The sequence below is a fragment of the Sebastes fasciatus genome, chromosome 4, assembly GCF_043250625.1.
Source record: "Sebastes fasciatus isolate fSebFas1 chromosome 4, fSebFas1.pri, whole genome shotgun sequence".
Classification (NCBI taxonomy): Eukaryota; Metazoa; Chordata; class Actinopteri; order Perciformes; family Sebastidae; genus Sebastes; species Sebastes fasciatus.
In genome coordinates this window covers 23,368,913-23,395,279 of record NC_133798.1, presented here as the reverse complement: position 1 = coordinate 23,395,279, position 26,367 = coordinate 23,368,913, and the positions used below count along the sequence as shown (strand labels likewise).

General features: G+C 38.4%; 2 protein-coding genes across 2 annotated transcripts in view; one reads left to right on the top strand and one right to left on the bottom strand.

Moving 5' to 3' along the window:
* Positions 1 to 1,383: 1,383 nt before the first annotated feature.
* etfa (electron transfer flavoprotein subunit alpha) lies at positions 1,384 to 11,180 on the top strand. The gene is made up of 12 exons (XM_074632948.1): positions 1,384 to 1,513; positions 3,187 to 3,336; positions 3,563 to 3,644; positions 4,676 to 4,758; positions 4,912 to 5,011; positions 5,228 to 5,338; positions 5,586 to 5,687; positions 6,203 to 6,271; positions 6,355 to 6,437; positions 7,698 to 7,763; positions 8,299 to 8,379; positions 10,104 to 11,180. The coding sequence occupies exons 1-12, from the start codon at positions 1,475 to 1,477 to the stop codon at positions 10,137 to 10,139; spliced, it is 1,002 nt and encodes a 333-aa protein (XP_074489049.1). The 5' UTR covers positions 1,384 to 1,474; the 3' UTR covers positions 10,140 to 11,180.
* Positions 11,178 to 26,367, bottom strand: part of tmem266 (transmembrane protein 266) — a 35,190-nt gene continuing 20,000 nt past the window's right edge. Inside the window, exons 4-11 of the mRNA XM_074632947.1 lie at positions 22,872 to 23,026; positions 20,005 to 20,078; positions 18,989 to 19,045; positions 18,704 to 18,842; positions 17,876 to 17,991; positions 17,053 to 17,245; positions 13,038 to 13,100; positions 11,178 to 12,943 (exon numbers count right to left, since the gene is read on the bottom strand). Coding sequence (XP_074489048.1) covers positions 12,306 to 12,943; positions 13,038 to 13,100; positions 17,053 to 17,245; positions 17,876 to 17,991; positions 18,704 to 18,842; positions 18,989 to 19,045; positions 20,005 to 20,078; positions 22,872 to 23,026 — 1,435 coding nt within the window. The 3' untranslated portion in view covers positions 11,178 to 12,305. The remainder of the gene's footprint in view (positions 12,944 to 13,037; positions 13,101 to 17,052; positions 17,246 to 17,875; positions 17,992 to 18,703; positions 18,843 to 18,988; positions 19,046 to 20,004; positions 20,079 to 22,871; positions 23,027 to 26,367) is intronic.

The window sequence follows — 26,367 nt, the reverse complement described above, 5'->3', positions numbered from 1 at the left end:
GCATGGATTATCCATGATTATCCTTGGCTTCATTTATTTTGTGATTGATAGTTGATAGAAAGCCCTGACGACAATAAATAAATAAATACTGTAAATATGAAGGACCCCATAGATGACTATTCAGTTCCTTTACTATCATCACATACAAACGAATCTTTATTATTAGTCACTATAGAGTAAAAGAGACAGGGGGAAGGAGTGAGAGAGAGACACACAGCCCACTGAAAAGCTTTATTCCTGCTGTTAAAGCTGTTGAGTTAAATTTACTATTATATCAGAAAAAAATCATGTATTTAAATATTTCCTCAAATGTATGTTTTAAGAAAAAGCTTAGCCATATAGCCTAAAATATATATATATATATCTATTTATATATATATTTATTTATTTATATATTTATTTATTTATTTATTTATTTTTATATTATTATATTGATATATTTATTTATTTATTTCAGCATTTTCATATTAAATATTTGATTTGATTAAATAGCCTAACCTACAACACCCATGTGGGCTTTACTGTGTACGTTGAGGATTGTAAATTCAACAACAACAAAATTAATATATTGGATTTTTCATGTATTTGCAACTAAATGTGTACTAATATTTAACATTATTTTTGAAAATGGATAATATTTTTTGGTCTGCACTTGTTACCGGATTAATTGTACTGATTGAAAAGACAATTTAAGACTGTTGCTCAACAGTAGCATTATAATTAAAATAGGAATGGGAAAATAGGATTTTTCCGACTTTATTTTGTCTCTGAGGGAGAAATTGAACAAAACTGTCAACTCTAGAAGAACTTGTTATGAATCAATGAATTGTGAATGTCTCCATATATCTAATTTATTATAATAAAGCATCAAGCTACTGTTTATTTTGAAATATATTTTGCAATTATTTATTTTTTTTGCTAGATAATGATGACCCCTAGAGCTACTATGGAAGAGTGCAGTCTTATTATTATTATTTATTTATTAATTTATGCATTTCTTTTTTTTATTTTCTACCCTCTTTTATTTTTGTTATTATTGTATTTTTTTTTTATAATTTAAGTTATCTTTTCTATCCAATTGTGCCTTGTAGATTACAATGCCTTAATGTTTTGTAAATTAATTATCTTCAATAAAAAAAATAAAAAAAATAAAAAACAAAAAACAAAAAACCCCTGAAGTATTGAGTTTAGATTACAATGCCTTAATGTTTGTAAATGGATTATCTTCAATAAAAAAAAATAAAAAAAATAAAAAACAAAAAACAACAACCCTGAAGTATTGAGTTTAGATTACAATGCCTTAATGTTTGTAAATTAATTATCTTCAATAAAAAACAACAACAACAACTGATAGACCGGAAGTTGTCGTTATTAAATCTCGCGAGATTTCATCGCTGACGTCAGATTACCTTTGACCCAGTTTGTTGCGGCACAGCAGCACTGAGGAGCAAACAAGCAGCCAGAAGAGTCCAAGATGAACCGAGCGTTCAACAAAACGAGTTTGAAACAGCTGGTAAGAAAGTTATAACTTCATAACACACATATATATTGTATTAATCTGTTGTAGCACAACGAGAACACGAAACACGTCACGTTAGCCTGCTTGTTGTTGCAGCAGCTGCTAGCCTGTTAGCTCATTAGACACTACTGTAAGTCGTTGTCATGGCAAACAGTGTGCTATATCTTAATGTGTGTGTCTGCGTTGTGTGACTACAGCTTTTTTATATACATAGTTATGTATCAAGAATATAAGTTAACAGTTATTGTGTTTGAGCTAGTGTTAGCATAGCTAGTGTTAGCATTTATGTAACCTGAAAGTTATGAAACTGTTGTTTTGTCATTGATGCAGCTGTTGTTACCAAACTGTTACCTAAAGCATTGAATCAACATGTGAGACGTGTAGGTAGCAGTATGTAATAGCTCATTACGTGACCTAGCATGTGGCATCTGTTTTCTCCATTTGTTTGACATCATTTGAGTGACCTTCATTAACTGATAGTGATCAGTCATGTCCAGAGGAGTCTGGTATTATTCTCCTGTTTTACTTTCACAGAGCCTGATGCAGTTGTTAAAGTGATTGATTGCACTAATAATAATGCATACAGTGCACTTTAGACTAAGCTACTGGAGTTACCCTGCACTATACTCATTTTAACAGTCTCTTCTGCACTTTTTAATAGTCCTGTATCACATCTGTTATCCTGCACTATATTCAGTTTTAACAGCTTTCTTCATCTCCTTGTATTTTTAGATCTGGTATATATTTTTTTACTTTGTACTTTGCACTACTAACTTTTTTTACTGCCTTTTTACTAACATGTTTTGCACTATGGAACCGTGATGCTGGAAACTTGAATTTCCCTCAGGATCAATAAAGTCACTATCTATCTATCTGTCTGTCTGTCTGTCTGTCTAACGTACGTGTTCACTTCCACTATTAATAACCTTAAAACCTAGACAAACACTGTTTAATCAAACTCCACAACCAGCAATGCTCCCAGTAGACCACATACACACCAAAAAACTGACAAGAACTGCACTTTACTGTACATTTAACTGTCTATCAGTATTACTCAGGTGTAATTCATATTGTGCAATATCATTTTCCACTTGTGCAATTTTGTTAATAGTTTGTTTATTGTCAATACTGTATATACGGCTCCTTTTTTTTATACTTTCTTCTATTTAAATGGTTCATATTTTGTTACACTTTGTTTAGCTCTTTTTTTTTTTTTTTTTTTTAACTGTTAGCTGATGCAACTTGTTTTTTGCACTATCCCCGTTGCTGCTGTACACTGCAAATTTCCCCACTGCGGCGGGACTGTACTTTATACAGTACAAACAAATGAATACCCCCTACACATATCTTTGATCACATGTGAACTTCAAGGATCAAGCATGCCAGCAGAAATCAAAATCTTTCTGAGCAATGTTGATTTAAACATAATTGGTTTGTACTGTTAATTTACCATTTAATCAAAATGTTTCATCAAGATTAAGAACGTGTTTTCAGTGGTAAATTTTGCTACATTGCCAAACGCTTTAGTCTTCCCCATTTTTATTTATACAAATAACATTGAATTTAATAAGCAGGGTTTGTAAGCTATCTGAGAGGCTGTTTAAAAGGCAACACCACTAGATCATGCACGAGTGCATTGAATACTGAGATGTTGTTTTCTCCAACAGGCTGGTGTCCTCCAAAGGTTTCAAAGCACCTTGGTGGTTGTAGAGCACAACAATGAAAAGCTGACCCCTATTACACTCAATGCCATCACTGCTGCCAGTAAGCTGGGTGGAGATGTGTCTTGCCTGGTTGCTGGAACAAACTGTGCACAGGTAGGCAAAGCTTTTTCAGACTGACCTGCTTAAGGGATCACCAAACGTTTGGTATTTGTGATATTATGTAGATGTTATTTTGGCATCACCATACTGCATTAACATACATATTAATAAAATCACAGTATAGTGAAGAATGTAATAGTGCATTTTAAACATACTTGGAGACAAGACGATATAGAAGGTCACCAGGAAGCCTAGATGCATCTGATTTCTCTCTTCTCAGGTTGTAGAGCAAATCAGCAAAGTACAAGGTGTGAAGAAGGTTCTGGTTGCTCAACATGATTCTTACAAAGGTTCCCTGCCAGGTATGTAACACGAAATAAACTTGACGCCTATCGTTTATTTAACTCACTCACAGAGCAAGTATATACTGAACATGTCTGTTGTTGTTTTTAGCAACAAACTGCTTAATATTTGCTCAATCCCGCTTATTCAAAGCTGGTTTATAGGTCGACTGATATAATAACGATAGTTTGGTGCAGGAAAAAGCTGCTAGCCGATTAATCGGCCGATACCCCCCACTCCCCGAAAAAATTTGACACTGTTGGAAATGAACAAGCTTTGACTGTATTACAAACTATATAACTAACTGACATCTAAGTCAAGGTAATAAATACCTAAATAAATACGTAAATAAATCTGGAACTGAACATCAAACTCAAAGTGATAAATATCTGAATAAATAAATACAACTGGTTCACTTTATTTATTTAGATATTTATTACTTTGAGTTTGATGTTCAGTGATCCAGAGTTATTTATTTATTTATGTGTTTATGTCTTTGATTTTTGATTTGAAATATAATGTCTAAATAAATCTGGATCACTGAACATCAAACTCAAACTAATAGATAGGCCTACCTAAATAAATAAATCTGGAACTGTATCGTGGACAAAGAGCTGATAGTGCTGTGTTAAATATTAAAGAGATAGGCATTTTTGGGGAGAAAGAAACAGAAATAAACTGAAAACGGGTCAGATATGACAAATACCACTTTTCTTCCTGCTGTAAAATCAGCTGTTCACCGGGATGCCAAAACAAGCTGTTCCCAGGACTGCAAAGTTTTAGCCCACATTTTCTAACCCTATTGTCAGAATAATACGTTGAGTTTTGTCATGGAGTGGAGAATTGCTTTCTGACAAAAGTATCTCAAACTATCTAAATAATAAATGGGCTTATCTAAAAATCTTGGCGGTAGTAGCTGAGGGAGGGGAGGTTGTTTTTCATTTTGATCCCTTTCTGCTCATATGTTAAAGCTGGCTAGAACTGGCTCAGGAGTAGTCGTAGTTGATACCTGATTTTGTTTCGGCTTTCTGATTCTCTTTTTCTTCCTCAGAGGAGTTGACTCCACTGATCCTGGCAACACAAAAGCAATTCAATTTCACCCACATCTGTGCTGGTGCATCTGCCTTCGGAAAGGTAAGTCATGGAGAGCGGTTCCTGTACAATTTGAATGTGTATATGTTGAAATTAGGGCTGTCGCGATGTCAGGTTTTCATTACGTGATGTCTAAAAGAATTCACAATACATATCTATATACCGCTATCTATTAATATCTATTTTTTTCTGCAGAACCTGCTTCCCAGAGTAGCTGCCAAGTTGGATGTTGCTCCAATTTCAGATATCATTGAGATCAAGTCTCCAGACACATTTGTGAGAACCATTTATGCTGGTAAGCCCTTTTATCATGGTTAAGAAGTAACAAATGTTTTTTTTTAATCTTCTGATAAATTCTTGATTAGTATTGACATGATGTAATAAATGATGTTACCTGGAGGTACAGTCTTGATATGACGCAGATGTAACTTAAACACTACTCAGTTTTAGCATCAGAAGATTTCTTTGTGCTTTTTAAATATTGAATGTTAATAATATTTTGATTATACAGGAAATGCTCTCAGTACTGTGAAGTGTAACGAGTCGATCAAGATCTTCACGGTTAGAGGGACATCCTTTGAGGCCGCTGCAACAGAGGGAGGAAGTGCTTCATCAGAAGATGGTACAGTAGCTAACGGATTCATCCAGAGAGCCCTGAAACAGTGCATGCTAAGATATGACTTTATTATGGATTTATTGTTGTAGCTTGCTTTATGAGGTAATTGATTAACCACTTTTGATGTTGTTTTTATATTGATACAAAAAAATACAGTATACCACAAAGAAACAACTACAAATGCTATTTGTTCATCATTTTTAATACAATGTTCCTCCTTGTCATTTGTGATCATCTCATTTGTTGACTGCAGTTGCTACAGCTTCTCCCGCTGGCGTTTCTGAGTGGCTGGAACAGTGTCTGACAAAGAGCGACCGTCCAGATCTGACCAGCGCTAAGGTCGTGGTTTCAGGAGGTGGGAAATCATATTTGTGTTCTGAATAAGAAATTATGGCCAAAGCAGCAGCAAGTCAGCATTTATTTGCAGAGCCACTTTCTGTGTTTGTAGTAGTCGTTGGGGTTTGTAGTGAATTCATTAGCATGTGTACTTTTTCTCAAAAAAATTCCACAAAGTAAGGGCTGCACAATTTTGAAAAAAACCCATGTAATTGCGATGATTTTGTCTGATGCTGCAATTGCAATATGATTTGCGATATTAGAGGGAATGATCATTTTTACATCATTATACTCATTTTTATTGAAAAACATATTAAATGATTATGGTGTTATCTTTGTGGAGATCTGTCTGTATTTTTTTAAAAGTCTGTAGATATATGATGTGTAGGCCAGGACATCACTGCAGCATGGCAATTCAGAATGGTACACATTTGCCTTTAACAACTATTGCGCCACCTTGAATATTGCTGTAGGCCATATTGCGATGTCAATAACATTTGTATTAATTACACTAATGGTGTTTTCTTTTCCTAGGACGGGGCTTGAAGAGTGGAGATAACTTCAAGCTGCTTTATGACCTCGCTGACAAGATGAATGCTGCAGGTATATTGTGTTATTAATTACCTTGATTTTTACCTTATTTTTTACGTAAGTAGAGTTCAAATAGCACAATATTCTTTTTCCAGTTGGTGCATCCAGAGCAGCAGTGGATGCTGGGTATGTCCCCAATGACATGCAGGTTGGACAGACGGGCAAGATCGTAGCACCGGTAGGTTATTTGTTTTCTGAATTGGTTATTTGGATTTACTTCATCTTGTACAGCAAATCAAGAAAATAATCATGGAACATTTTCAAATAGCAAAATGTGAACAGTTACCTTCAAAATCATGTTTAAAGGCAGGAAACACTTGAACTCCGGTCTGAGTGAACAAATGCCTGTTTGCCTTTACACCACATGCTTGCAATTCAGTATGATCAGGGTGGCTACTCTGCCCTTTTAAAAAGGTTAACGTTCCCATTATGTGATTCAGCTGGGTTACCCCAGCTGCGATTATCCACACATTAGGCCCTGCAAAATGTACTTGATGGCACATTTAGGGCCCTAAATGATTTAGCTGATCCATTAAAGCAGAGTGCAGTGGATGTCTGGTCAGAGCCTCAGGCCGGGCCAGACTGCCCAAATTGGATTTTCCAAATGTTATGACAAGCTTGTTGAATTTGGCTAAGTTGATTAAATACACTTTAAATCTAGTTTATCTTCTTATCCTACCAATCTAAAAATGTGTGTGTATTCAGTAAAATGAAAGATTCACATTTTATTTACATGTATGCGTGTAAGATAATCTCTTCTCTGCTGATTAAAGTGCAATTTATTATCACAAAATGTAATGTAAACATCATAATCAAGTGTCTTTGAGCAGTGGTTAGTCTCTGAACAGAGTGTGTTAAAACAGCTTGGCAGTGTTTGAGTGTAGTTGTAAAATGCTGGTCACTTACCATCACATCGACATTCCTTCCAATGATTAAAGATGATTAAATCCAGAGATGTATTTATTGATTTAACTGATCCATTCAGGGATGGTGCTAAAATGTATGTAAAGAAAACACTGGATGAATCATACACATTTAAATTTGGTCTTAAGGTATTTTAGTTAAAAACTTTTTTAACAAGATTCAGTTGGAATGCCAAAATCACCTTGATTAGACCGTCCTTTCCCAAGAGCTTTCATAATCTCATAGGAATATGTTGCTTCTATGTTTCTTGCTGCAACATTAAATAAGCACTGAAATATCAATATGGCAGAGATGGTTTTCCCAGCGGGGTTGGGGAGATATGCAGACTGGGTGACCCATGGCACACTCGCCCCAGCACCCTCTGATAGATTACACAACCTGAGGTCATTATACCGTCCGTCAGCTCTGCTGTACCGCAGTTCTGAGGTGTACCTTTTCCAAATAGGCCTGAGATTACACTTCATGTCTACAAGGCAGTAACACCTGTTTGGTTGTCTTCTCTTCGTGTCCACAGGAGTTGTACATTGCTGTTGGTATCTCTGGAGCTATTCAGCACCTGGCTGGAATGAAAGATAGCAAGGTAAAGTCACTGGGGGCCACATGAAAAGATTTTCCCAACCTCCCTTTTCTTACCATTTTTTTTCCCCCTATGCATTTTCTTTAACCTGTTTTTTTCCCCCATATATTAAATGAAACAAAACGTTCCACTTTTAATGTAGAATTTCTGAAAACTGATGATATCAAGTAGTCTCTTGAGTTTGGTCACAGACATTTGGAAGAATTTGTAAAAACAGTTGTTGCCTTGCTGCAAATGAATTAGTACCACGTGAAAAACAATTTGAAGATGTGTGCCGATGTCTGCATGTACACGGCACCCACAAACATAACTACAGTTGTTATACCCTTTGCTATAATGTTTCTGTTTTTGCAATTAAGAACCAAATGTTAAGCTGGTCGTCATAAAACATCACATTTCTGTGACATTCTGCATTTAAGTGTGAATTCCATTTTTATCAATTGAATGATCATAGTTTCTGTGCTTTTTGTTAAGCATAAGACACAGGCAGTTAACATTTTAGGCAGTTTGTTCATTATGTTGTTGTTTTTTTATTCAGACTATTGTTGCTATCAACAAGGACCCAGAGGCTCCCATTTTCCAGGTGGCTGACTACGGCTTGGTCGCTGATCTTTTCAAGGTACGTGTCTGGCATTGATATTGCTGCAGTAATGTCACTGCGATCTTACATTGGGAAACAACCGAGCAGTGAGTCATAAACAGCACTCATGGCCCTTCTGCCTGGACTCACTCTGAATGTTGTGATAGCCGAGAGTCCAGAGTGACAGTCAGAGTATAACATTTGCTTTCTCACTGATAAATTTTGCACGAAGTCTTATTCCACCCTAATGGAAATGTGCAACTGTTGAATAATTAAGTTGTTGAATTAATCAGAGGAGGGTTGTGGCTGAACTTGCCATGAAGAGAGAGAAACACATAAGAAGCTCAGAAGATATAAAAAAGGGATCAAGAGTTACTAATAAAGGTGGATTCAGTTTTGTATTGAGCTTCTACTTGCCAGGCATTTTACACGCTTAGTTGCTTTCTTGTATCTAGCTGGTACCTGGGGATAGTGAGCCAGGAGTGTTGGCACGACTAACACTGGAGTCCAGTGCTGCTTGTGAAAGACTAGTAGGTTATATTTTCATGTGTGTCCTGTTGGTCATGTTTTATTTAGCCCCTCAGTGGTTGCATGAGCAGCCCAGGTGTCCTGACAAACTCTGTAGAGGTGATTCGTAATAATAGCTAGTGGCAGTAGAGTTGTGACCTCCTGGGTGAGATCACCTTACATGTGATCACTCCTCAGATAGCTGATTAAAATGGATGGGCTTTCTACTTTTCCCCCCAAATGGACAATTGATACCTCGGACCAACTCAGACAGTGACTGATGATTCAGTTTCTGAAGTTGCTCGACTCACAAGGAGAGCCATTTGAATAATTTTGTACTTATATTTACCGTTAAAAAAAAGTCTTTTTGAATTTGTCTTCTTTAAAACTACACGTCTGGCATTATCAGCGTGTTAATTCATGGGCCAGATGCCCTCCCCTGTAGGATCTTGCTCTGCATTTGTCAACCTTGCGAACACTGTGATAAATGTGCACAGCCTGCCGCGGTCTTGATAAATCTCAGATGAAAGTCAGTGTGCTCATTTATACCGTGAGCGCCAGCATGCGTGATGGTTTGTTTAATAAAGTCATAAATCTTATTTTATGGAATATGCTGGGTATGAAAATGACAGGTGCTGGAGAACATTTATCCCCACATGTAAAGCCTGGAAATATTTCACCTGGTCTCAGCAGTTATTAATGCAGAACAGAACTTCATTTAAAAAAAAGATGTCCACAGTGTATTTAAGTTTAGTTAACAAATTTAAAAATACTCTGCGGCAATTACAAACATATAGTTTGACTTTTCACGACTGCAGCAAACTCCTGCCGTTAACAGAAAATATTCTGAGTTTGTTCTAGGTGTGTCGCGATAACTGATATTGATGATAACCGGGATATTTAAAAATGAAATATTGGAATCATGTTAATAATACACATATGATAATATTGCGTAAATAATCCAGCACCTCTTAAATAATTTTATATATACAGTTATGGTTTCAGACTCTCCACCTCCATACAGTTGTATTTTGAGTGTAATTCATTTGCCAAAAAAGAGACAATATGCAATTTGACGGATAGCATTATTTTTTAAAAATTTTATATAGATATCGGAATAATATCATTATCGTGAATTCTTTTGGCTACAATAAGAGTGTGGTGAAACTCTGATATTGTTACAGCTCTAGTTTGTTTCTGCCATAATGTCATATGTATAATATTATATTTAAGTCTCTGCACTGTTTTCTCTTCAGGCGGTTCCTGAGATGACTGCAGCATTGGACAAGTGAGGAGAAACAAAGTCCCACCAAACTTCCATCGCTGGAACCTGCAATAAGGAGACCACAGGCACCCATAGCTACCGCCTTAACGCATTTGTGAAGCTGTGAGTGTTTGTGTTCAGGAATAATTTAAACAGAGTAAACAGAAGAACATTCTCAATCTAGAAATAAATGTCAGTTTGTATAAATACTACACATGTATCAAATAGGGCGGGGACAATATGCTTATCTCCTGATTCGATATGTATTGCGATTCAATATTACGATTAATTGCAATTTTTGTTAACCTTTTTAACACAAGACCATTAGAAAAAGCGAAGTTAGGTATGATCTCGCAATGTTCTTTTTATACATCCATGGTCAGCTCCATCGGGGCCGTTTGAATGCATTTAACATAAATGTCAGTATATGGGTGCTCTACAGTCGTAGCGTCAGCTATTTGACCACAGAGATGTGAGTGACGGCTGACTTGACCGCACGTTAACGCAATACGATAAGAATACTTGTCCATGACAGAGTTAGCATGCAGCTTAAGCCTTGATGTCTAGCTCTGCTTTTCCTGGCAATGTGTGAAAACCAAAATGTTTCCATACTTCACTGTATGTGTAGTGTTTACCATACTTTGAATTTAAAATGTGAGGGTGCGGGTTGTAACATTTTCTGCTTTCTCGATTCGGCTTTGTTTTTCTTGAAATGGAAAAACATGACTACAACAATACAAGCGGTAACTTCCGCATAGACTCAAATGAAGCAATTGAGGTATTAAATCGTAAAAAAAATAATTTGAAAAGTGAATCCATTTTTTTTTTCAACCCCATGTATTAAATATCAATAAATAAGCTTGTACTAACCTGGGGGTGGTGTTTTATGCCTTTAGTAGTACACATGTTGTAAATGGTATTTAATTTTCTGGTACAGCAAGGAACATCTTTGGGAATGCTTGACTTGTCTCTGATGTAGTTGACTGTAAGATGTAGCTCCTAGAGTATGTGTACTCACTGAGATGCTCTTGGAAAATAATGTATTAAATTGACAGCAAATAACAACTTCTCATTTTGCCATGTTTTCTCTTTATTGGATTAATTTTGCAATGCCCTCTTTCCATGATCAAAATAGAAAATACCTGTTGACGGTACAATAAACAGGGTTGGTTTCAATATTTAGGAGGCAAATCTTGAAGGTTCATGCTATAATTTTCTTTTCGACATTTTATTGTAGCTCCACTTCAAGTCCCTCAGTTTTTTTTTTTTGCTGTGATAAACCCATTCTGAAACATTTAAACAGCTTTCAAAACATTAAAATCATAAAAAAGGTAATATTTTAGACCTGAATGATATCAAATCTATCATGTGCAGGTAGCTTTTCAATTAATTTGGTGCGTGTGGGACACGCTGTAGTTTGCAAAATCTCAGTAAACACTGACTCAGCTGGGTTTGGTCAGATTCCAGTCATGACACCTGGATACAAAACTCTGAATCTGCCGCACACTCTTTCCACTCATAGAATTTAGATAAAAATGTTAACATTGCTAATATAGAAAGACAAAGATTAGAAAGGAGTTGAGACTGATCCAATGTACCCTGCAGCAGTCCCATCAAAGAGGACTGTTCTTTGTGAGTTTGGAGACACTAGACTGACTATCAAAACAGCTGACACACCTGCACATGTGATAAATCCATGCCTTGTAGCTTGCGGGAAGTGATTCACAGTTTGTGGCCCTCCCAATACGTGATCTCATCTGTTCAGCATCTCCAATTCCTACAAAGTGTATCAGAGGAACTAAGCCCTCAGCACCATCCACGCACTGGTTTCACTTCCTAGAAATCAAACAACAACTTAACATATCAAAAGCCAGATTTCTTTTTTTCTTTTTTTTTTCTGCGCAGACCGGTTGTCTGAAAATTTTGGGCTCGAGCCCTGTTGCTGGTTTCTTTTGGTAAAATTTTTCATAAAACTCAAAGTGTTTTTGTGAGTGTCAATTCCTGATAAGTGGTGTCTCCTCCAGTCTTTCATGCCCTCTGTTTTTGTGCTGTTCTGGCTCAAGTTCATCCTCTCACTCCCAACAGTACAAAGAGGATGACCGACATACAGTGACTCCCAACAACACTGGAGTTTTTATTTTTGCGTTTGATCTGAAATGTGAGTCCTGTGAAGTTCCACTTGTCAGGCAGAGGTTTATGTCTCTGACAGACGGTTGACCGGTCCGTCCACCGGCTCCATCATCCTGTACTTTTCCTCTAGAAGAGTCTCATTGCCCTGCAGATGGATGAGAGGCTTTGAGTGCAGCCCCACTCTGCTCTCCTGGTTCCTCTTATTGTAGATGTTGACCCTGTGCTCCAGCTCGGGGCTGGTTTTGGTGGAACCTGCCGGGCTCGGCGGTTTAAGGTTGACAGGGTCCAGGCCCTTCTGGGTGAGACAGGAGTTCTCCGTCAGAGAGGAGAGCAGCTCCTGCATCACAGCGCTGGGACTCCCTCTCGGCTGAGTGCCCAGGGCCAAAGGGCTGCTGTAGGGTGGAGGGTAGCAGCGTTGGTCGCTGTAATCCGTGGAGGTCGAGGCCTCGCGCACCGTGGAGCTGCAATCCGTGGTGGAGCCAAACGTGTGGCTGCTGATGCTGTGCTGACGGGCGCTGAAGCTGCTGCGGGACACCGTGGTGGTGGAGGCTTCGCTGACCGAGCTGCCGGTGCGCTGCAAGCGACTGGACGGACAGGCGTCGACACTCACCAAAGAGGAGGGAAGCTGGCTGGGGTTGTTGGGCAGGTGCACGTCTATGGCTGCTGTGGTGATGACACGTGCAGGGTCTGGGATCCCCATATCTACAAGAACAACACATAAAGCACAGGGCCGTGAAATACTGTGGTGCAACATGGGCTGTAGAAAAGAGTGAAGCTGGATCTGGTTGATGCTCACCGCTGCTTGGTTCACTGTAGTACTGGCTGATGTAGTTGTTCATGTCATCCTGAAAATGGTGATCTGAAGAGGATAAAAATGGACACTTAATGTACTTTGTTGTAGACCCAATGAAAGTGAATCCAGTGTGAATTTAGAAGTTAAACATAGGTTAGTAGTGTTTCACTGTCCAGTGTGTGTGAACAGTAACTTTTTGAATTATTTAGAATCCATACAACTTTGTTAAAAGTTAGATAATAGAAAGTGGCAACATTACTTTAAGTCCTTTCAAATTTTGCATTCATTTAATAAATGGTTTATAACACAATACCGTATATTGTAGTTGTAAGCAGATGCGTTAATTAACAACTATATTATCTCCTTTGGGCACCCATAAGTGGAGGCTGATGTATAAACACATTATTAATGATAATATAGTAAAACACAGTTGTAATAATATAAAATGTCCTCATGTGAGAAGTTATAATTGCTGCCAAATAATACACATTAATAAACACTTACTGTACATCTGCTTACAACTACATTATAGTGTGTTATAAACAATTTATTACATGTTTGCATACGGCTTACAAATGCTAAATAGGGGAACTTAAAGTGAAATGTTACCTCGAATGCGCATGGTAATGTACCTAAATGTAGGGATGCAACTAATTAGTGTTTTCATTCCTAGTTGATCACTTGTCTGACCAACAGTCCAAAACACAAAGGTAGTTATTTTACAATTATATAAAGCAGAAAATCCTCATATTACTGAAGGTTAAATGACAAAATGTTTTCTATTTTTGCTTGATCCATAACTTAAACAACTAATCAATCATTAAAATGAAAAACAAACAAATCAATCAACAAATTGTTTAAAGGTATAATATGCAAGAATGAACTAAAACACAATGTATAGCCTAGTATACATAGTGACATAGTGGTGTGTTTTAGAACGCAACCACTGGGAAACAATTGGAAAATAGCGTTTTATTTCTCTTTAAGCCAACTTTTAATGAGGTGTGTTTACAAACGGCAACGGACAACGTTTACATATCATACATTTAGGCATTAATGAGCAACACTTGTGTGGATGTGGTGCACAGATCCTAAATCAGTCCAAGTGTTTAAGTGCTATCCAAGGTCCCTCAGGACTGTTAGATGGGTTATATTCATCGATGTTTGGGTTTCACATATTAATTTTATGAATGTCCCAGGAGGGGCCACATTGTTCAGCCTTTACTGGGACAGGGACCATCTCTAGATGATCAATACCACATGAATATATGAGGAGCAGCCCCACTTAAAAGGATGTCTGACTAGAAACACGGTAGCTCAGATGCATGGCAGGTCGCACGATGATTTATAGCTTTGATAAAGGAAAAGCCTCAGTGTTTTGAGCCCTGACATCACCTGCACTGACAGCACTTTGTTGCTTTAAGTCCTGTAAGTTATGACCTGTCACTGTATGAAAGGTTTATAGTCCATCTAGGTGTGGCACCAGAATTTTGATGTGTGGCTTGTGAGATGAATGTTTATGAAAAGAGGACACCAACTATTAATACACTGTCCTACCCTCCAGCATGGTGCTTCAGAGCAAAGGGTTGTTTACTATTTACAGACGTGTCTGGTTTGCAGGGATATGTTGTGCTAATTTTTTTTTCTTACATTAAATAACCATAAAGGTCTCTAAAGCTACACTAGCCTTCATATGTTACATTCCTTTGAAATACTGTGACTTTTCGACATACTATACTATGACTTTTTTTCATGAAATTTTTCGACATACTACACTATAACTTTTATCCATAAACTCTTTTTGATATACTATACTATGATTTTTTTTCAACATACTATGCTATGACTTTTTCATTTTTTCGACATAATATACTATGACTTCTTTTCATTTTTTTTTGACACACTTTAGGATGACTTTTTAAAAAATTCAACATACTATACTAGGACTTTTTTTTTTTTTTTCAACATAGTTTAGTATGGCTTTTTTCCACAAACTATACTAAAACTTTTGAATTTTTTCGACATACTATACTATGATTTCTTTCATGAACTTTTTCGACATATTATACCATGACTTTTTTCCATAATTTTTTTTTGACATACGATACTATGATTTCTTTCATGAAATTTTTCAACATGGTGTATATTCTAACTTTTTTTCATGAAATTTTTCAACATACTATACTATGATTTTTTCATGAGATTTTTTGACATACAATACTATGATTTTTTTCATTAAATATTTCGACATATACAATGACTTATTTTCAAAAAAAATTTAGACATACTATTATATGACTTTTTTTCATGAAATTGTTTGTCGTACTATATTATGAATTTTTTCATGAAATTTCTCTTCGTACTATACTGTGACTTTTTTCCATACATTTTTTTTGACATACTATACAATTACTTTTTTTCATTCAATTTTTTGACATACTATACTATACTATGACTTTTTTTCCCAACTTACTATACTATGAATTTTTTCATGAAATTTCTCTTCGTACTATACTATGACTTTTTTTCATGAAATATTTCGACATACTATACTATGACTTTTTTTTCAACATACTATACTATGACTTTTTTTCATGAAATATTTCGACATACTATACTATGACTTTTTTTTCATAACATTTTTCAACATACTTTACTATGATTTTTTTAATAAAATTTTTTCGACATACCCTACTATGACTTTTTTTTCATAAAATATTTGGACATACTAAACTAGGACTTTTTTTTCAATATACTATACTCTGACCTTTTTTCATAAAATATTTAGACATTGTATACTATAACTTTTTCCATGAAATTGCTACGACATACTATACTGTGACTTTTTTTCAACATAGTAAACACTAAACTTTTTTCATGAAATTATTTGACAAAATATATTTTACGTTTTTTTCATGAAATTGTTTGTCGTACTATACTATGACTTTTTTTCATAAAATTTTCGACATAGTATACTATAACTTTTTCTTATAAAATTTTTCGACATACATTACTATGACTTGTTTTCATGAAATTTTTCAACATACTATACTATGACTTCTTAATTTTTTTCGACATACTATAATATGAATTTAAAAAAAACAATGTCGAGATACTATCCAATTATTTTTTTATGATTTCTTTCGAAATATATTTTTCATGACTTACTATTCTGACTTATTATAGGACACACTATTCTATGCTTTTTTCATGGCATACAATGCCTTTTTTATGACATACTATACTATGAATTTTCATGTCATACTATACTTTTTTTACTTCATAATATACAATGACTTTTTTAGACATACTATACTATGACTTTTTTAGGGCGCTTTAACAAGCCAACATTTTGTCCATTTTAATCAAACTCTGGTGTGGTTCAACCCCTGGTGCAGTTGGTTTGGGAGATTGTGAACGCAGTAATCAAACTCTGGTTCGGACCAAAACAACCAGTCCAAGATTGCTTGCAAGAGGTGGTCTCAGATTGTTTTCCATCAAACCAAAGCGCAGGCTGCCTGTGTGGGCATTTGTTGAGATGGACACAGGTAAACGACAGGTTAAAATGAGTGTGAGAAGACTGACTTGGACTTCTGCATAAGTCTGATGTTTGCTTGATATATGGGCCGAAGAGAACAGACAGAATACACAAAATAAAGACTGCATAAATAGGGACGTTTGTGTCATTTGAGATAAACTAAAGGGAAGGGATTTGTGCGTACAATAGATCAATGCCGAGTCAAAGTGAAAACACTTCAACAACAATATATCAAAGTCCGTCTCTGTACTGTGCCAACATTTTTTAAATAAAGAATAAAAAAAACCTGCAACCTTCCAACATGAGCCAACTTCTCTAACATTCAGCCATCTTTTACATTGAAAGATTCAAGGCACTGAGGGAGTGTCTGCATTCAACATTCAACATGATGTACCATAGAAAGCACAGCCTCCTCCCTCGTGTGCACAGAGGTCTGTGATAGCCTATAATACAATGAAGTGGGGTGTTCCAGACGGTTACCTGCAGGCCCCCCGGGCTCTCTAGCTTTAGTTGGCCCGTGATGCTCGGAGGCCCCAGGGGCCAGTCCGTCCACCTCCTGGAAACTGTTGCTCTGTTTACCCCACATGTGGTGGATCTGCATGGCTGCTTCACGCTCTGCTACCAGATCTAGATCCTGCTGGGCCAGGTGTGCCCTCAGCTGCCTGATTTCAAACTGAAAGGAAAGAGGGAAAATACGGAGAACTGAAGTAAAAAGTAAAAACACACGGAATGTTTTAAGAGCGTTTAACACACAACAGCATACTGTATATTACACTCGCTAATATTCCATCCACCTGTGTCCAAGCATTTTATTTGCTGTATTATGTTGCTTGCATCACAGTTAACATTTACATATACAGTACAGTGTGAGCTTATGCCAAACTGCATATTTGTAATCCCTCCAACATTTGCAGTATAACTCTGACATACAGTAGACACTCTTCTCCTCCTCCAGGTCGACATCTGAGAAATATAGAGCGCTCAGTGGATGCACTCGCAGTTACACTTATAAAGTTAAACCTATTCTTCAGCTCACTTACAAACAATATTAAAACTATCATTATTAAATTGTGAAGTAGTCAATAGATTGCTTTGAGATAATGCAAAGTGCTGGCTATCTGATACCCACAAGGCTTCTAGAGGCAATAGAGGATACATTTTGTAGGCATCTTTTATGCCTTTTTGAGTACAAATTTAATTTATTTTTCTTGCATAGTGCTTTGCTGCCCTCTGCTGGTTGCATGCAGCTATAAATTACAGACTGTAAGTAGGTGAGATATATGAGAGAGATAAGAGGACATACTGCCTGTTCCTGGCAGATCTGGGTGAGACGGTCAAGCTGTTCCTCCCTCACCGCCTTGGCCTTTTCATACTGCTGGATCTCCAGCTCCATCTCCACCTTCACTTGCAGCACATAGGCTAAAACAATAAGGCACATTATAGTCAGTTTTCCTACAAAAAACAACATTTAATCTTGTGTCTGTCGATCTTAATTTCAACTGAAGACTACATTGACTTAATTAATCCATTTCTAAATATCAAAGTCAACCACTGTTTTGTTTAAACAAAAGCCTGCATATTCTCTGGCACATGACAAAAGACTATGACTAACATACCGTACACAAAGTGGACAAAATAACAGCACAATGGATGCTGCAAACAATGCGACGATACAATTGTGAGGCTTCAGTCATGTTCAGTTTTTGTTGATGTTGTGTCAGAAAAGTTGTATGGTGAGCTTTAAGGCATTAGTTTGTGGTGGTGTTTTCTATTGTATTGTGTTATATACAGTATCATCCCTTTGAACACGTACTGTATTCAAAAACCACAAGGGGGAGCAACACTGTTAAAAAAAAGCATTCCTCCCAATAAAGAAAATACTCTGTATGCACCTATATGATGAAATAATGTGCATGTAGCAGCTGCTGTTTGAGCTTCAAAGCACGGGTCCGTTACAACAGATGATGCCCTGACTGGTGAAAAAACATGAAAAAAAGACGAGCAAATAATTGAGCAAACAACCTCAAGATTGAATGTGGCCGATACCGCAGAGAGCACACTGCGGTATCTATCTCTGTGACCTGACAGTAAAGGACAGGATGCAGAGGACATCAGCCCCTCCCAGCCTCACCATCAATGATCCTCTTGACCCTCCAGATGCGCAGTGTGATGATGAGACCGATAGCGTCCCAGGGGCTGCTGGGGCCGTTGGCCACTGTGGAGGCCACCATGGGGGCCAGAGAGAGGACGATGACAGCTCCATCAAACACCTGAGAAAATACACACACAGACACAAACACACATTCAGCTACTGTTATGTCTGTATAGCTTCCACAGTGGTATGACATTGAGGGAATGACACTGCAGTGAAAAGGGGCCCAGAGTAACAGGACTAATGGCACCCATGGGAGCTTACCTCTACTTTGTTCTCTATGTAATCCCATATCCCCAACACCACGATCCTGAACACCGTCTGAGACAGACAGAGGGACAGAGAGCGAGACAGAGAGCAGGTTACACACAAGGTGCGATGGAAGAAGAGACTGGATGATGGAGGCTGAGCATGCTGGGTAGTAATTCCCAATAATAAACCTGACAGTCCTAGTGAATTTGCAGTTGCGATTCAGATTTATTTCATCCCTCCAACTGGTAATTCATCAATGACATCATATTCATACACATCACAGGCGGCGCGATAGGATTTCATCCAAACAATTAGAGACACCGCATTTAGCTCCTTCTGCTGACGCAGCAGGGGCTGCAGAGGGCAAACAAGTCTCCCTTTGTCTTTCGTCTCCTGCCGTCCCCTAGCCCCCATCCTCATTTCACATATTTAAGGTTGCACTGGAGCAGAAACCGGCCTCCCCTGCTGTTTCTGCTCCTTCGATGTATCACTGTATTGATAAGTAAAACGCGAGCTACACAAACGTTAGCAGTGGGGTGGTCAAGTGTAGGGAACTAAGACAAATGTGGCTGGCTGTAAAGAAAATGGTAATCAATACAGCACACCTGAGGCCTCGAAATTATTTAAAACTAGCAGCACAGAAAAGCTCCATCTGCATTTTAAAGTGTTTGTGCTGCGGATCAATCGAATAACCCGAGAGGGACCAACTGTGCCAGCTCTAACAACAGCAGTTATGCGAGTTTTTTTTACAGAGTGTAGATCTTTGTTTCGTGATTTCGTAGTCACTTCCGTTAAGTACACTTTTAATGGAGCCGCACACAAGTTCACCTCTACTAATCAGAATCTAATCAAGCTGTGACAGAGGACACGGGGCGTTTCATGCGGTGTTGTTGGTATTCAAATGAGGACACATCGGTGTACTTCACTGGCCCCCACATACTGCACAACATAGCATTAATCGACAGGCCGCTGCATCAGCTGTAAGTGAGACTGTTTTGTGTTGAACGCGGAGAAGATAAGAGACTCACCTCAGTGAAGAACACAGAGAGAATAGCCAGGCTGATCCAGTGCATGATGCTGGCAAACTGGAATGCATTATTAACTGTAGGGATAAAACAGAATAACCGATTATTTCTAAGGACCGTTTCTGTGGCATGAACTGAACATGAACTTTCTTTTTTTTTGTTTCTAACAGCCGTTACCTGCTGCGTATCATTGACAAGGTGCAACACATTCATGCACACACAAACACAAATAAATGCCCAGACAAGAGGTGTGAAGCAACATCATAAATATGAATTCAACACTTAATGTACATGCATGTGTCTGTTTCTTCCTGCCTATTCATCAGGCTAATTGTGAAGAGCCTGAAACAGCACTCCGCTGTCAGCTGAGGCATTTCTCTTCACGCTCCACCTCTCCCCCCATCTGTCTGTGTTTGCCGTGTTCAGTGATCTGCCTATCAGTCCATTCATCTTCCTCAAGTCCTCACCACACTCACCAGCCAACTCTGTGTTGCCTGATTTCTTTGTCCGCTAATCTCCCTTCACGCATTTGTCTTACTTTGCCTTTGTCTGCCCCGTCTAGTCAGTCAGTCAGTCCCAGGGGAACAGTAAAGACTTGAGTGCATTTGGATACTGCCGGAGAGACATCTCCGCCACGTGCGTTCTTCACTCAGCCCCGTGACATCAAACAGGTTTGACCCTTGACCTTCCACTTATGATAAATGAGGATGTCTCCACCACACCGGATGATGTAGATGAAGGTGATACTGGGGTGACTTGGGTCACAGCGGCATTTCGACCACTTGACATTTTGTGTTAACTGTGGAATACTAATAGGTGGATTATATTCCCCAGGCCATGATTGATCAGAGCCTCAGGTTGATCATCAGCGACACAGACTCATTATACAGTTAGACGTATACGACCTTCGGCACATGCTCACATACATGTTCTGTGTACAGATCCAGAAACTGTCCTGAATTACTGTATATTACATCAAATAGCATCATTATGGTATAGTATAACTTCATCAATCACTGTTCCACCTGGTACCTACCGTCCCGGTACCACTATAGAACATTCACAGACTACTAATACTATTATAATTTACATGAATATGAACTTGTAATATTTTGTTGATAGATGGGACTGTCATCATTTTGGTCATTGTGATCATTTTCAAAAAGTAAACCCTGCAATCTGCATGGCAGAGTATACCTAGAGCTGAAATATAAAAAATAAGGTGTTTCCCTACCATCAAAACAACAATGTCATCCATCCCAGCAAACTTTATGCCCATATTCAAAGCAAGAGTCTAATGATCAAAAATAGTCAATTTATTTTAATTTAGGAAGACCACCCCCCAAAAAGTTAAAGCTTTATTATAGTTATAATATTACACCATAGACTGTATATAAGAAGTGGACGTAGTCACCGTGTCGTCACCCATTGGTTTGTGGACTGCCGTTTGAAGCCTCGAGTTCGGCATTTTGGCCGTCACCACCTTGGTTTTTTCAGAAGTGACACTAGAGGGTGGAGCTAAGTACAATCGAACTGAAGACATTTTTTAGGCGACCAAAATGTTAAAATTAACTTTCATGAAGTGAAAACACACTGTGAAAGGGTTCAAATTCGAAGACAAAAACACGGACAACTCCCAGACCTGTCCATCACAAGGTGGCCACGCCCTAAAGCATACCCTGCTTTATGGTTTATCTGACTCTAAATGGGACCATAGTTTACTAAATGAACATCATGCTATATTGAAGAAGACTTGAAACTAGTATGAGACCATAAACTCATGTTTACAATGTTTACTGAGGTAATAAATCAAGTGAGAAGTAGGCTCACTTTCTCATAGACTTCTATACAATCAGACTTCTTTTTGCAACCAGAGGAGTCGCCCCCTGCTGGCTATTAGAAAGAATGCAAGTTTAAGGCACTTGCGCATTGGCTTCACTTTTCAGACCCCTGAGTTGCCCAATGTGTTACGTACAGTATTTAAGGAAACTCAAACATTTTTGATGAGGACCCTTAAGAAGTGTGACCACAATGCAACATTTTGCAGTTGATAAATAGACTTCTAAGCTCTTTTTGGTGGCTAACTATGTAATGGAGACTTTTGTTATAACAAATAAGTTATCTCAAAAACAATTATTTTTGTTATTTATTGGCTGACATATATATGCAAATACTGATATATCTGCAAAAAGCTAATTGTCTGATCTGTTGGCCTGGTTAATTATTGGTCTAGCTTATTGGCTCTCTATGTTACTATCATTTACACATATTCAAACTTACACTGTTAATGAATAACTATGATATAATAAAGGGTTGCCAGAAAAGGCAGGTGTCTGTGTGCCATTTTTTCCCCCTGTATACTGGTAACAGCTGTTACCTGCATTATACTGCCAGGTGCAGGTAAATGGTGCCTATCCTTAATTAAAGAAACACCTTCACCTATGAAATTTATATTTCCGCAACAGATTTTAGAAAATGTTTGCATATTTTTTTTCTGTTTTTTAGTCTTTGCTTTATAGCTTTATGAACAGTTCACATTCCATCCAGACTGCAGCTCAGTCTAACGAGATGAAGCATATATGATCCATCTGCGGCTGAGTTTTTGTGCTAATTAACTTCTTGTGAACAACTCCTTTGTACCGTAGATCTCGAGTCCATGCATTGACCCAATGCCTTTGTATAGCAATTAGTAAACAATTGTGCTGAGTGGTCCACTTTCCTCTCTCTTCAAGAATGCTATTGCAAGCCAGGACCATGAAGAATGAGTGTAACAAACCACTTCCACAGTATCAGTACAAGAATGTGGCCCTCAAAACAACATCCTTATCATATTGATAATCTCAGGTGATTACATGTTTTCATCCACTCACACTGCAACAGCTTGGTGTCTATGAGCAGCTCCAGCGTCAGCAGCACCACCACCAGAATGACCAAGGCCACCAGGAAACAGTTGAATCCTGCCGACAGCAGACAGACCTGCCACAGCGCTGCCCTTCGACCACAGCATGGCTTCAGCCAGTTCGACCTGACCGGTGGAGAGACGGGGTGAGAGACAGAGAGTTGGGAGAAAAGGCGGTTAGAAAAACCCGTGGGTGCAAAGATAAATGGTGGGTCTTGTTGCGGTGTTATTTTAAAATGTAATACTTGTACATAGTGTGGATCTGACAGGCAGCATGCAAGGTCAAATCAATAAATCACAAGAAACGTCAAGATACACAAATCGTGAGGTGTATTCAACCTTGATTTTGCTCCGTTTTCTTTTAAATAGTTTTCAGCAGAGGGCACTATTCTGCATGCAAAAATTCAGAGCATGCATGCTGACATTAATTCACACTCTTAAATTTAATGTGAAGCATAAATACATGTTCTGCTGGCACTGAGATGATATATTATTATGAAGTAATTCTGTTCATGAATTTATGGTGTCATTGCTTCTTTGCCCCCTTCCTCATCTCATAAAACCATTTATTCTATTACATATTTCTGCAACCTTCCTCTTCCCATTAAAGCCTGTGTAGCCTACTTACTATAACAGCCATTAGTTTGTTTTTGCCTATTTTTAGAAACAGATTACATGACGTCTGTTGTAATCCACATTCAAGCATTAAATAATCAGAACATCTATAGAGGAGGTGATTCCTGACTCAGTGGGTGTCTTATACTCTCTAGATTTGCTTAGACGTATTAAACATCTATAGCATTGCAGTCGATAAAGTGTGGTTCTGTACACATTAGAGTCTCCTGTGTTTAATTCCTGTCCCTTCTGCTTCACTGGGTGACGGGACAGATCTCTGGGTGAAAACTGGCTAGCTGACTGGCAACTGTTTTACTAACAATCAAGCTGGTAGTCAAGCTCTTGTTAGAGCTCTGGATTGCTGACCGACCGACTGCATGATGTACTGTAACTCTCCCGGCACGACAGTGGGGCTGCATGTGCACCATCTGGAGGGTGCAGTCGCACCTGGCCGGCTGGTTGTTGAGACAGCAACACTTATAATTCCTGATCCCACAGTGGTTAAGCAGCTACTGCTTTATACACAGTCCTCCACATTGCTATATGTTTTCCATTAGTTTGGAGTGCCCCCGTGTCCCTCGTGTGCTTGCTCCTTGTCCAGGTACATTGTGCTTGAAGATGTGAGTGTCAGACCTGCCTTAAATCCATCCCTACTCTCCCCTTCAAGTCCCACCAATCAGAGACTGTGACTGTCTGAGACTCCTGGGGATTTACGGTCAATAAATAATGACAAATCTCCAGGAGGCACACCGGGGCTTTCCCTTCCTGTCACAGCTCTGCATTCCACGCACACGCCACTCAGATGTACTCTTAGAGATCCAGACGCAGAAAAGGAAGGTGTGTGTGTGTGTGTGTGTGTGTGTGTGTGTGTGTGTGTGTGTGTGTGTGGGAGGTTGCCGTCCTTTCTCTGAGGCAACGCTGAGAAGGGCAGTAGGTTTCTTTGAAAATAGCAGCTATCCGTTGTCACCTGTCCCCCATAGGAGGAAAGCTACGGGCAATGTCTGTCAGAGGACAAAAGAGGATGCAATTTATTCTACTCTCCTCTTGGTTCAGCTCAGAACGAAGGAGGCAAACACAGAGAGGAAGCGGGATGCAGCCGGTTCAAAGGCATTGGGACTCATCCAAAAGTGAACTGGAGAGAGAGCCAGGGAGGAAGGAGGGGAGTTGGAGAAGGAAGAATGAGAAAGAAAGAACAGAGAGAGAGATGCAGATTGAGTTAAAGGATAATTCCGGCTTATTATAACTCGGGTCTTATTTGTCAATAGGAATAATGGCCAAAATTACGACTGTAGTACTGCACTCCCCAAGTTAATTGCTTGGATTTGTGAACGTGGCAAAATTGTTTGAAAGAAGTCCAAAGGGGCAGGAAACACAAGCGGTCAGAAGATCATACAGGTGTAAACAAACGCCCAAGCTGAACTTATTTGGAAGAAGGGCTGCAACCAATGATTATTTTATCAATTAATTGATCAATTGTTTAGTCTATAAATTGTCAGAAAATGGCGAAAATGTTAGTTTCCTGAACCACAACATGACATGTTGTGTTGGAAAAATACATACATGAGGCACATTCCTAAGGTCTTGACAGGTGACACTCACTGCCCTTGAAGTCTATTAGTTTCTGTGTTGCATACCTAGTCAACAAACATGTAGTGCCTATTTGAGGACAAGTACCTTAAATGGAGAGAAGTGTCAGACAGAGAGGACCATGTGAGATATACGACTGTGAGCATTCATGCAAGGTTAAATGTCACTAAACCGAGAGACTCTCAGCCCTGAACATTCAATGTTGATGGTTGTGTGCCCACTTGCAAGTGTGTATTAAAACTCCGAAAGACGCTCTTTTGTTTTTGAGTCCTTATTAAACAGAAATTGGCTCCACAATTTGGTGTCAGAAGTGGGATCCTCGACGTGAAACGACGTACGTTCAGATGTCTAAATCCCAAAGATGTTCACTTTACTATGATACAAGACAATGAAAAGTAGCAAATTCTCACATCTGAGGAGCTGAAAGCAGGGAATGTTTGGTATTTTTGCTTGAAAAAAATTACTTAAAAAGGACCAGTGTGTAACAATTAGGGGGATCTATTGGCAGAAATTACATATATTATTAATAAGTATGTTTTCTTTAGCGTATAATCACCTGATAATAAGAACTGTTGTGTTTTTGTTAGCTTAGAATGAGCCGTTTATATCTACACAGAAGCCCAGAACAGTAGCCCAGAACGGACAAACCAAATATTGTTAACTTTTCCTGCTTGGGCCAAAGTCGATAACGTTACACGCTCCCGTCTCTACCGCTCTCTCTCTCTCTCTCGCTTCACCACTCACTTCCCACATACACACACGCTCTGCTCCAAATGACCTACGCTACTCTTACAACAACTGGTTCTAGAGAGGGCCATACGCGTTTTCGCGTCGGCCACCGTAGCTCTCCAACACGCTTGGCACATGAGAGAAGCTTCAGTTGGTTGCAATCTCCACATCTCACCGCTAGATACCACCAGATCCTTCACACTGGACCTTTAAACAATTAATTATCAAAATAGTTGCCTATAATTATTGTGTCAGTCGACTTGTCATTTCGCCTGTATATGGAAGAGAAAACAAAAGGTGAACGGTAAAATGATTACCCAAATGTCCACTATAAAAATCCCTCAGTTTACTGACTGACGCTTTGGAGCAACTGTGACCAACTGTACTTGTACAATGAGGGGTTATCATTGATATTTCGAGCACGCCTTACTTCTGGTTTCAACTCCAAAAAAGTTGGCTTGTTTATGACTATGTCTGCTGGTCTCTTATTTCTTGGCCCATTGGACTACATTGTAGCTCTGTCCCCATGTTCACCG